Genomic DNA, 13,410 nt, shown 5'->3' with positions numbered 1-13,410 from the left:
CACTGCAAGTGGTACAAGCAGGTAATATGCAGGTGGTACAAGCTATGAAGGAGGTAAATGGAGAGGATTTGAGTACAGGAATGGAAGGTGGGGAGATGCTTTCAATTGTATCATGCTTCGATTAGCCCCTACTTGGAGTATTGTATGCAGTTTTGCTCTAGTTCTGTAATGAAGGCTATATCTGTTATAGAGGTTTAGCAGCAGAGATTCACCTGTCTAATTCCTTGGTTGGCAGGGCTGCATTCTCCAGAGCTCAGAAAAGTAAGAGGTTGCCTTAGAGCATTTGCGATCTGGATCTAAAAACCAGAGGACACAGTCTCAGAATAAGGGGCAAGATATTTAGTGCTGCAAAGTGGAAGAATTTCTTCACTCATCGGCTAGCGAATCTTTGGAATTCTGCATCCCAGAGGTTTGTATAATTTCTGTCATTAAGTATGCTCAAGACAAGGATCAACAAATATCGAGATGCGAGTGACATCTGTGCTGTGGGAATGGCACAGACAAATGGCATTGAGGTCGATAATCTATCATAAATGGAATTATGGAGAAGGTTCAGTTGAATGATCTACTCTTGCCCTCTTTCCTCTATGTTTCTAAGGTCCTAAGGATAATTTTTAAAATGTTACAGAGAGTGAGGAATGTGATTTTATGAATTCCTTTATACAGAGGGCAGCTGGAGTGTGGAATGCTACACCTCAGGCAGAGCAGAGACAATTACATTTCTTGGATCAATGCTTAAAATGGGGCAAAATACAGGGCAGTGGGGAGAATGCAGATCTTGTAATCTATCAGGACGCAATACTCAACACCATCTTTCTTCAGAAACTCCTCTGAACACGAACGAGAAAGCATGGTGAACTTCAACATGATCATACTACAGATTTTACATGTTTCCAATTTTTAACAAATGATCTTGGAATTTTGACCTCTGTCTGCTTTGTCAGGTTACTTGTGGACATGTTTGGTGCCCCCTGCTGATTTCATCTCATCAAGCAAAAATATTCATCTTAGGATTTCTTTTAAAAAAGGTTATGATAATGAACATTGCTGTTGAGGTGCAATAGACCAACCCAGGACAGTATTCTCTTGTTATTGTGCCGAGAGTTATTGCACAGATGGACTGCATGTGAGAAAGCTTCCAAGCCCATCTCGTAGTCAGTCCTTTAATTCTGCCCCAACCTGTTCAGCATCCGTACTGCTGAGAAACATCTTGGATCTCTTATCTCTCAATCACTACTGTTCGTGGAAGCAAATACGCAAAGAGGAATCAAATGTCCTTATTTTTACTGCCAACAGCAATGGAAGGAAGATATACCTTTTGATTCATATACAGCTCAATCATCACACTGAGGGATATCCATCCTCACGCACTCCCACCTCTCCCCACTTAGAGTCATCCACCCAATTCTCTTAAATCTGCACACATTTCACACAAACAGAGCAGAAAATTATTTAATCTGACAAGCTACAAACTTCACAAAACAGTTGTTTGCATAAACTGGTGGTTATTTTTAATCTTGACAGTGAATAATGTATCTGTCAATGTTGGAAAACTGAATAGAACAATTTATGAAAAATGCTTACGTCTTGACGCAAATGAATGCATTTTCTTTTGGGAGGGTTAATAGAAAACATGCCTGTGTTCTGTTGAGCATTGAGAAGCACTGTAGCTGCAGCTTCTGGAAATGTTGCGAAGACAGTCATATTTATTCACCATAGATTGCAGTACCACCTCCTGATCACAGACACAACGCACATCTTCCACCTTCTGCCTGTCCTATGTGCAGTTAAATTTTCACCTGACAGCTGTGTCAGACTATGATTGCATCCTCTCTGTCACAATGGATTCAAAACTGCCCAAGGCAGCAGTATTTCTTTTGATTTGTGTCTGACGTTGCAAGCCTAATTCAAAAAGGTAAGGTTTATGTTATGTGCAAATGTGCTCGTAAATGCCTCAAATAATTATTCTTTCTCCAATATGTCTGCCATCCTGTTCTGCCGAGGCTCTCTCTTTTAGTGTTATAGTGGTGTGCACCTGAATTTTTATTAGTCAGTTGCTGCAAATGTGTAGATTTTTTATTTTGTGTTGTAAGGGCTGTTCTTATTATCAGTCAGAAACCAGGGCACTCCTCCTCGATTTTGCCGGTCACAGCTTGGAATTTCTGAGTCTGCCTGGTGCTCAAAATCCTCCAACTGTGCATTTAATAAGTTTGTGTGCCGAGGTGCTCATTGAGATGTACAGTGGAAGACATGGAACTGCATTGCAAGAATGCCAACACATCAGTCATTTAAGAGGTCAGTTGTTTTTTTTTAAACGAGATTGATTCTTAGGTTATGAATGTTGCTGGCAAAGCAAGCATTTATTGCCCATCCTTAAGTGGTAGGAAGCCACTTCCTTGAATTGTTGCTGTTCGTGTAACACAGGTCCTTTCACAAGGTTCTCAGATCGAGAGTCCTAGCAATTTGACACAGTGATGGTGAAGGAACAGTGACTTCTGCCAAAATCATGTGTGACTTAGAGGGGAATTTAAAAGTATCAGTGTTCCTCGCACTTGGTCCTCTTGTTCCTTTGAGTTGGTGGAAGTAATGGGTTAGGAGGTGCCATGAAAGCAGCCTCAGCAAATTGCTGCAGTGCATTGTGTAGATAATAAATACCACAAAGCCTACATTAACAGAAGATGGAAAGGTGGAGGTTTAGGCTAGTGAATGAGATTCTGATGAAATTAACTATTTTGGCTTCAACCGTTTCGATAATATTGGGAGGTGGATAACACATTTCCCCATTTGTCCTGTGTTAGCAATACAATAATGTGTAATGCAGCCTAGATATTCTCAGACAAATGATTTTGTACTGACTTTATACATGTTAATCTTAGGGCAGATCATAGATAACTTCATTCCAAAAAAACATTCCTATGGAAGTATGTGGATCACTTGTCCTTTGGACATCATGATCTCAGCCACATGAATGATATTTGACAAGACTGCAGTGAACAGAAACTCCACATTTTTAAGTGATATGAAAATAAGGAAATGATAAATAATGTGAAAGAAATTTAAATTGAAATTTTCAACTTAGAGATTTCTCACCCAATTTGTACCAATTTATTCAGTAGAACCCAACTCAGACAGGTGGAGAGCATTTCATCTCACTCCTGACTTGGGCACAGTCAATGAAGAGGCTAATGCAGAGGATCCACTGGCTACAGAACATCCAGCCCTAAACTACTTTAGTCTCAACAGTATTGACTTGCCCAATTGAGTTTCAGACCAAGATGATAGTGATGGAGGACTGAGCAGTGGTCATAGTATTGTATGTCAAGCAGAGATAGTCAGGTGTTTTCATACTGAAGATGACCAATGCCTGGTAGTTATCATTATTATGTGAGGAATTCTAAATGGATCATTTTTAACCTCATGATGGAAGGAAGGTCATTGATCAAAATGGAAAAGTAGTTGTGGTGTAGGATCCACTGCCTGTGGATCTTCTGCAGCATTGCCCTGGAGCTAAACCAAGAACTTTGTGCTAATTATGGTTTGAACTCCAGATATTTGGCCCCTAATCACCATGCACTTCAGGTTCACTTAATGTAAGGCTCAGTTGAATGTTGTCTTAAATGAAGTGAGCACAACAATTCAACTCATCTGTCCATGGCTATAATGAGATCTGGAGCTGTTAATTAAGTGACTTTGCATTGGTCTGTTGCCATTAATAAATTCAGTCTGTTCATGCAGTACAAAATCACATAAGTTACAGGAGCAGAAAGAGGGAAGTTGGTCTATCATGCCTTTGCTTCTCTAGCACTGTACTACTTCCCTTAAAGCATTCATCTGATTTCCTTGTAAAATTATAAAATTCCGTCTGAAAGGGTACCTACTCCTATAATTGACTGAGGGAACTGGGAATTATATGTATAACCTTTGGCTGTTTGTAAAATGATGGCGATCATGTCTACAGATTCCCACAGTGCACAAAGGGAGATGCACGCAGTCCTGGGCTACTAGCATGGCAGCTCATTGCACCAGAGGGATCTGAAAACATTTTCAAAAACTCTGCTAAACATTTGGATACAGGGATGCCAAGAGCTGCCAGAAGTAAACTGAAAGGATTACGGGCCATATAAATTGGCAATTAGATAAACTGGAGCAGTGAAACTATTTAACAACAGGAAGTTCTTGATTATTGACTGTGGTGTTTCAGAAATCAGTGAAATTATGGTAGAAGGGCAGTTGGATTGATTAGCAACTCAAGGTAACTTTTGAAAGGGATCTCCCCCGCATTCCACTAATCCCTTCACCTGCTTCCAATTTTCACCCTCCACTTGGAGCCCTTCCCTGGCCTCTTACCTGGCCTTGATCACCACACTGAAAACTACTGATGTAACATTGGACATCTTAATTTCTCTGCTCCTTCCACCCACTCTAACCTGCCCCCTTCTGAAATTGCTGCACTTTGCTCTCTCTGGTCAAACCCACTAACAAAGGTGGTGCTGAGAACATCCAGTGCACAGGTCTTTACCTTGCAGAGGATCAATGCCAGCTCTCAGACACTTATTTCTATCGCCTTCCTCCCCCCCCCCCCCAAACCCCCAGACCATGAACCCACATCCAAACATAAATCCATTGTTGCCGGACTGTCACTGGCCTCATTATCTTCAGAGATCATTCCCCCACTGCCTCCAACCTTAAAGTCTCCCAACCCTGGACAGCACACTTCTACCTCCCTCCCAAACTCCACAAATCCAACTGCCCCAGTCAGCCCATCATATCAGCCTGTTCCTGCCCACCTAGCTCATTTCCTCCCAGCTTGACTCCATCTCTCTCCACTTCTACACACGCTGCCCACCTACACCTGCAATTCCTCTGATGCCCTCCACCATATTGACAATTTCCAGTTCTCTGGCCCTAAATCCTTATGTTCACCATGGATGTCCAATCCCTCTATACTTCCATTCCCCACCAGGATGCTCTGAGAGCTCTTGGCTTCTTCTTCAACCGGAAGCCTGAATAATCACCATCCACCATCACTGCCCTCAACTTGGCTGAACTTGTTCTGTCACTGAACAATTTCTCCTTTAATTCATTTCCTTTCTGCCAAGTCAAAGGAGTGGCTATGGGCACTGGCGTGAGTCCCAGTTATGCCTGCCTCTTTATGGGGTATGTCCTTGTTCCAATCCTGCTCTGGCCCTCTCCCATAACTCTCTTTGTCAATACATTGACGACTGTTTCAGTGCCACTTCATGCTCCTTCCTGGACCTTGAAAATATTTGTTCATTTTGCCTCCAATTTCCTTCCTTTCCTTGACCTCCCAGTCTCCATTTCTAGAATAACTTGTCCACTGCCATCCATCCAAAGCCACTGACTCCCATAGCTAACTTCACGACAGCTCTTGCCACCCCACATCCTGCAAGGACTCCATCTCCTTCTCTCACTTTCTTCATCGATGTAGCATCTGTTTGGACGATGCCACCTTCCAAAACAGCGCTGCAGACATAGTTTCCTTCTTCCGTCACTGTGGTTGTCCACCCACTGTGGTAGGCAGGACCCTCAACCATATCCGACCCATTACCATGCTTCTGCCCTTACCCCTTCCCATCGTTCACAACAGCATGATTGAGTCCCCCTTTTCTCACTTTTCATCCCACCAGCCTCCACATTCAAAGGATCATTCGCTGCCATTTCAGACAACTCCAGCAGAATGGCACCACCAAACACATCTTCCCCTCATTCGCCCTGACTGCATTTTGCAGGGATCATTCCTTTCGTGATACCCTGGTCCATTCCTCAATTGACAACAACATTGCTCCTTCCCACGGCACCTTCCCCTGTAACTGCAGAAGGTGTAACCTGCCCCTTCAACCCCCCCACCCTGCTCACCATCCAAGGGCCTAAACAGTCTTTCCAGGTGAAGCAGCATTTCACCTGTACCTCCTCCAATCTTGTGTATTGTATTCGCAGCCTCCAACGTTGCCTAGTCTACATTGGAGAAACCAAACACAGACTGGGTGACAACTTTGCAGAACACCTCCGGTCTGTGCGTATGCATGACCCCGACCTTCCCATAGCTATTCATTTTAACACAGTGCCCTGCTCACATGCCCATTTGTCTGTCCTCGGCATGCTGCAGTGTTCCAGCGAATCACAATGTATATTGGAGGAACAGTATCTCACCTTCAAACTAGGCAGGGTACAACTTTCTGGGCTCAATATTGAGTTCAACACCTTCAAACTGGGAACCCATTCCTTCCTTTTCTTGTAGGTTTGCTTAACACATTCTCTGTCTCCCCCTCTTCCCTTCCCCACCCCAGCGGGATGGCCTGTTCTTCCCTGTCTGTCAGTTAGTCAGTCTGCCATTCTCATATTCCGATCACTTAATCTGAATTATCAACACCCTTTCTCATCCCAGCACTCCAATCACCCCCACCCCCCCACCCAACTATTGCATAAATGCTGCCCCCTTCGCACTTCACTTCAGCTCTGATGGAGAGTCATCTAGACTTGAAACACTGGCTTGCTCTCTCTCCCTGGATGCTGCCTGACCTGCTGTGATCTCCAGCAATTTTTATTTTCAGTCCTGAAAGGGACTGTTGCTTTTTTTTATGCATTTACCAAGCACCGAGGGGAATTCCTCAGTAGGCAGTGGCAGATGCCCATTAAAGAGGATTGTAGCATCTTAAACACGTTATTAACACTAACGCACTCCTTATTAACACTCAGCTTTCTGTCTTACCACATGTCCCATCAAGATAGATTTCAGCATTTCAAAATTTTCAACATGGAAGTCAGAGTGGACACCTACTGACTTCAGGTAACTTGAGCAGTACTTCATGAATTGTAGTTGTGAAAAGTTGTAAAATTGTAGTTGTAGTTATCCATGACAAAATCAAATACCAGATACTACCCAACACCGCAGAAGGCCTAAGGGTCCCAAAAGATCTATGAGTGCAGCCTGGACATGAAGATGCTGCACAGGTCAGATTGTAGTCATGGGTCATGATTATGAAATGCCTACCAGCATTGGTTTAAAGAAGACCTTGTCCTCCCATACTGCTCATGTACGAAACTGGTCACACTACCCCCATCAATTGGGTGCCAAATGTCTCCTGATTGTACTTGTTTGCAGGCCCATGAGGAGGATCTTGAAGTTAGTATCAAGAACACTCATCGATATGGTTTACTAGATTTTGTATTTACGTTCTGGATGAGCTGATCACTGTACACAATTCTAACCAGCAAATGATTCTGTGTAGTTTTTTAAAAAAGTTATTTAAATTCAGGCTATTCGCAGGCGGTGGACGTCAGATACCGAGTTAAAATGCTGCAAATGTTATTTTTAGAAGTTGCTTTTGTAAAACATTGCCCGATTTGAACTGGCAATTTTGGTAGTTTTTTGTTTGGCAAAATGCAAATATGCTTGAATGGAAACAGCGGAAAAAAAACACTTTCCAAAAACAGGTTGTGTAACTTCTGTGTACTTCTAACTAAGGTGTGAGAGTGATAGTTTAGCCTTCTCACAAAATGAAAACCTTCTCGAATAAAACCAGTAACGCAGGAGAGATGGGCTGCACATAAATAGCTCAGCTCAAACCGAACTGCAAGAGATGTTAAAAATACAATAGAAAATCATTTAAAGTAAATACAGTTGGAAGGTTGGGAAGAATCCAATCGCAAATGAAAAAAGTCAAACGGCAGAAGGTGAATGAGAAAGAAAGTAAGGTACGGGTGTAGAAAAACCAAAAAAAATCCACAAAGCTCCCCAGAGCCAACAGACATGGGATAGGGGGATGAAAGTTGAGGGGAATGTAAGATGTTTGCATTTGAAACAGATTCCTCGAACTAGGAGCTGCTGTGGAATTGGTAATCATAATGTAGTACAAAAATAAAACATGGCTGAACTTCCACAACAGCACAGCGGTGGAATTGGAGACGGATAGAGTGAAAGAAAATCACGCTGGACATTCCTGCCACACTGGAACGTTTCCAGGTCGAGCAGACTGACTCCCTGCTCCACAGAGTTAAATTGCCTGTTAGGGCCTAGTTTGCAGACTCTCTGGCATTTTCCCAGGGACCCACCCCATCAATGGGGGTGAGGCCATGATCTCAAGGGCGACAGCCTCCATGCAACAGGATGGGAGGCCATTAGAGCAGGAGGCTCCAGCAAGCTAAAAGGGTGTGTGAGTTCACAGAACACCATACTTACATTTTCTCCTCTGAGTCATGGTTATGTATTGACTGCTGGTCAGATGCCTCCCAGGTCGAGTTTTCATGATCTCCCTCGATAGTGCCAATCCCTCCTGGCGAACCTCCCATGCTGCACAGGCTCCAGCCTTCTGATTGGTTCCTCTGAGTGGGAAACTGTTGTGGATAGTGAGATCAGAGACCCTCAGTGAGGAGGCTGCCTCCAGGAATATTGTTGTCAGCTCGGGGCTCCTATTTGGTCCGACAATCAAGATCCCAGTGTCAGTATTAAAATCTGGCCTGTGTTTAATTCAGAGTTGGAAGAGGGGTCTTAAAAGACAGACTTTGAAGCAGGCACCCACTGACTTTATCAAGATGATTCCCGATTCATTGAAAATCAAGTTCTGATTTACCTGTCATCACTGAAAAGTGGAAACCACAAGGGTACCCCATAGTAGATGGCTGCTGTATGCTGATAGTTGGCAGCCTGAGAATGCTTCTGTACTTGATCACTACAAAATTAAAATTAATCTGTGCCTCGGCTTTTCTCATATTGACCTCGAGCAGACTGCTAGTTATGCCATTCAAAATGTGCTTCAAATAGGTTGAGTGTATTTACAAATAGAACCCAGAAGTCATGGAGTCATTCACCGAGCCGTTGTGTTTTTCTGTAAACGTTTTGTCGCCTTGTTGGGTGACATCATCGATGTGTCTTTGTGTTGGTGCTCTGTCCCCACTGGTATTTATATGTCTGTTTGTTAGTATTTCCGGTTCTGTATCTGAGTGGTTTGTATACGGGTTCCAGTTCAATGTGTTTATTGATAGAGTTCCGGTTGGAGTACCAGGCTTCAAGGAATTCTCTGGCGTGTCTCTGTTTTACCTGTTACATTGTCCCAGTTGAATTGGTGTCCTTCGTTGTCTATGTGGTTGGAAATGAGAGCCTGTTGGTCGTGTCTGGCAGTCGTGAGCTGGTGTTCGTGCACTCATACGTTCTACCTGTTTGTCCTATGTAGTGTTTCTCACAGTTGTTGTTGGATATCTTGTAGATAACGTTTGTCCTGTTGGATGTGGGTGTCAGGTCTTTAACCTTTGTGAGGAGCTGGTGGAAGGTGTTTAATGATTTGTGGGCAACTAAGATTCCCAGGGGTGTGAGTATTCGGGTAGTTATCTCTGATATGTCTTTGATGTTTAGGATGGAAAAGAACTGTAAGTAGGACCCTGTTTGTTATTATTATCATAGAATGCCAATTGGCATATTGATCTGAAATTACTAGTTTTGGGAAGCATAAGAAATTGTGTTCTAACATCTACAGAGAGTGCACAAAATGGACTATAAAGGGAAGATTTTTTTTATCTCAAAGGAATTCAAATATTAAAGTGTGCTTTGTGATGTTTAAGCTGTGCAGAACCTTAGTGAGACATCAACTCAGGTAACTACAGAAAGACATATTGGCCTTTATAGGTGTAGGATGCAGACTCACCACAATGATACCAGAGTTTAAAGGATTACATTATAAGCAGAAGTTGGGTAAACCTGATTTGTATTCTCTTGTAATTTGAAATGGGATGATCTAATTAAGGTTTCAAAAATGGTAAAACTAGATACAGAAAAGCTATTTCCTGTCGGGGTGTGTAAAAAGAATAAGGTGGCATAATCTTCAGCATTGAGCTCAGCCGCTTAAGAGTGAAATCAGGAAGCGCTTCTTCAAACAAAGAGCAGCTGAAATGTCAAACTTTGTCTCCCAAAAGGTCAGGACATTGGAATGATTGAAAGCTTCTAGTCTGGGTTTGATATTCTTTTGTCCACCTGAGGATGCCAAGATACATGATGCACAGATGAGTAACTGGAGTTAACATACATATTAATTGTAATCATGGCTTGAAAAACCAAATGGTCTGCTTCTGTTCCTATTGTTGGTGCCCTCAGAGCTAAAGCTTCACCCACCCAAGTCAGGGTCCTACCCATGATAACACCAACTGGGACACCAGGCTAATTTGGAGCATGAGTTACTCCATGGTTTCTTTGGAACAATTTTTGCCCCATTTATTAGAGAAGAACAAGTTACAACGGGCTCCAGAGCGGTAAGAAAAGATAAAGAAAAAACTCGTATGGTCTAGTCTTGGATATCAGGAGCTCAAGGATGGTAAAGAAATTGTCCCCAATAGTGGTTTCAGATATGAGGATATGGTTGGGGGATGGAAAGCTATGAAATAACGTAGACATCACCAATGCTAAAATAAAATTCCACCTAACACAAGAAACATGCTATACACCATCAATCAGTTTAGGAAGAGAATAATTGGTTCTATGGAGCAATGGGAAACATATTTGAGAACTGGAAAGATATTTTGATGGAATTCTTAAATCAACCAGATCTGAATTGGGATCAGCCAAGTTGTTGAAAATCTGAATCGATAGACAACTGCTTCCTCACTCAGTGCAACAATGAATCCAACAGGATTCATCTCATTTAGTATTAAGTAGAAGTCTTAACAGTTCTGGATGACAATAACCAGGCAGTTGTATACTTAATGGGAAGGTCCTGGGGGATGTTACTGAACAAAGAGATCTTGGAGTGCAGGTTCATACTTCCTTGAAAGTGGAGTCACAGGTAGATAGAATAGTGAAGAAGGTGTTTGGTATACTTTGTTTCATTGGTCAGAGCATTGAGTATAGGAGTTGAGGGGTCATGTTGTGGCTGTAAAGGTAAGGCCACTTTTGGTATATTGTGTGCAGTTCTGGTCTCCTTCCTATAGGAAGGATGTTGTGAAACTTGAAAGGATTCAGAAAAGATTTACATTTAAGCTGTGGGGAGAGGCTGAATAGGCTGGGGCTGTTTTCCCTGGAGTGTTAAAGGCTGAGGGGTGACCTTATAGAGGTTTATAAAACATTGAAGAGCATGAATAGGGTAAATGGACTCCCTGGAGTGTGGGAGTCCAGAACTAGAGGGCACAGGTTTAGGGTGAGAGGGGAAAGATTTAAAAAGGACCTAAGGGGCAACTTTTTCATACAAAGGGTGGTGCGTGTGTGGAATGAGCTGCCAGAGGGTGTGGTGGAGGCTGGTACAATTACAACATTTAAATTGGACAGGTATATGAATAGGAAGTGTTTAAGGTACATGTGCCAAGTGCTGGCAAATGGGAGTAGATTAATTTAGGATATCTGATCAGCATGGACGAGTTGGACCAAAGGACCTGTTTCTGTGCTGTATATGTCCGTGACATGTCCTGTCAAAGTTTAACAAGATCTGGGAGCCAGAAATATATATTATCAGAAGGTAGAAACAAAACTTTAAAATATGGCACAAAGGAACAACTGAAGCAAATTGAGCTGGGACGGGAATGCAGCAATTTTTAATGAGAAAGCAGTTGAACACTTTGCACCAAAATTGCACATTCCTGAAACCAGCAAGCTCAGTGTGATCCTCAATAGATCAGAAATCAAATTAAAAGAAGCAAATTGCCAACAATGAATGCCTCAGGAATAAAAGTGGAATAGCTGGTGGGATGTATGGTAAAAAAATTAAGAAGCAGGTTGGGAAGTTATTCAGATAGGCAAAGGACACCTGGAATTAAAGCACAATCCTGAAATGAGCCAAACAGTGCGACAATACTTCTAATTCCATAGCAAGAACAAGAGTAGAGGTGAGAACCATTAAAAGCTACTATTAAAAGCTACCAATGAACTTGAACTAAGGGTGAGAACAAAATATTCTGAGCACACAACAGTAAATGTTTGAGCATTAGATAGTAAAATATTCTGAAGGACACGTGTTCAAATATTCACAGAGGAATATATGAGCAGCAGATGCTCCACAAACAAAGATAAATACTTCATAATGAACCAGTTCAGTGATGTTGTTATACACTGCTGAAGCAGGTGGGATTTGAGCATGGCTTCTCGATGCAGAGATAGGAGCACTACCACTGTGTCAGAAGAGCCCACCTCCAAAGATATCCTCAGTAAAAGCACAAACTTTTCAATAGGTTAGCTAGAATTCCCAGACAGACCAATCAGACGCAAATAAATTCCCACAGAGAGATGGTAATTACCTCCAAGGGAAGAGATTTGTGACATGTTAACAATTATAATGGGTGATAAATTGAACATTAGAAAGGTACCAGAAGATTGAAAACAAGCTATTGTCCTGAAATTCAGGAGTATTCAGAAAGCTTGGCAAAGGAGACGTAGACAACACCAAAGCTATTAGTTCACTGCCATTCAGTGAAAATAATGGAATCAATTACTTGGAATCAATTTGAGATCAAAGACAGATGAACAATCTCTCACATACCAGTGAACGTGGATTCAGGACTGACTGATCCCACCAAATTAAAGCTCTTTATCTGTTTGAGCAATTATAGCAAAAATGGATTGTGATCAACTGTTCTCCAACCCCAACCCCACCACCACCATTTAAAAGGCTTTACAAAGTTCCTTATGAAAGTCTATTAAACACCAAACACTGGACATTCTAAATAAACTCTAAGAATGGGATAGTTTTTAAAGTATGGGACCTAAGAAATACTCAAAGAACTAGGAAAGTTCAGTGTGGAATAAAAACAGACAATCTAAAGGTGTGCAGGTTAGGTGGACAATTCTTCCGCTGCCTTCGCCTCCGTGCCTACTTCTTCAACCAGGATTCTCGCCCACCCTCTGACGACCCCTTCTCCCACCTCCAACACACCCCATCCACCTTGACACCCCGCGCTGGCCTCTTACCCGCCCTCAATCTCTTCATAGCCAACTGCCGCCGCGACATTAACCGCCTCAACCTGTCCACCCCTTTCACCCACTCCAACCTCTCACCCTCGCAACGTGCAGCCCTTCACTCCCTCCGCTCCAACCCCAACCTCACTATCAAACCGGCAGACAAGGGAGGCGCGATGGTAGTTTGGCGCACCGATCTTTACACTGCTGAGGCTAAACGCCAGCTCGCGGACACCTCCTCCTACTGCCCCCTTGACCATGACCTCACCTCCCACCACCAAACCATCATCTTCCAGACCATCCATATCCTCATCACCTCAGGGGATCTCCCATCCACCGCCTCCAACCTCATAGTCCCACAACCCCGTACCGCCCGTTTCTACCTCCTGCCCAAAATCCACAAACCTGATTGCGCCGGCCGACCCATTGTCTCAGCCTGTTCCTGCCTCACCGAACTCATCTCTGCATACCTCGACACTGTCCTGTCCCCCTTAGTCCAAGAACTCCCCACCTACGTTCGG

General features: G+C 42.9%; 1 protein-coding gene across 9 annotated transcripts in view; it reads left to right on the top strand.

The window, feature by feature from the left end:
• The window catches only part of frmpd4 (FERM and PDZ domain containing 4), a 765,355-nt gene that overhangs the window by 546,920 nt on the left and 205,025 nt on the right, over positions 1-13,410 (top strand). Inside the window, exon 1 of one of the 9 annotated variants that reach the window (XM_043700606.1) lies at positions 1,679-1,915. The exons of 7 other annotated variants lie outside the window; for them this stretch is intronic. Coding sequence is in view for 1 of the 2 variants with exons in the window: in XM_043700605.1 (XP_043556540.1) it covers positions 2,270-2,295 (26 nt within the window). In the remaining variant the exon portion in view is untranslated. Of the gene's footprint in view, positions 1-1,678; positions 1,916-2,244; positions 2,296-13,410 lie in introns of those variants that run through there. One more of the 9 variants, XM_043700605.1, reaches the window with a different exon arrangement.

This window comes from Chiloscyllium plagiosum, chromosome 12 (assembly GCF_004010195.1).
Source record: "Chiloscyllium plagiosum isolate BGI_BamShark_2017 chromosome 12, ASM401019v2, whole genome shotgun sequence".
Lineage (NCBI taxonomy): Eukaryota > Metazoa > Chordata > Chondrichthyes > Orectolobiformes > Hemiscylliidae > Chiloscyllium > Chiloscyllium plagiosum.
The sequence above is the reverse complement of the archived record's forward strand: the minus strand, read 5'-3'. Positions and strand labels throughout refer to the sequence as shown.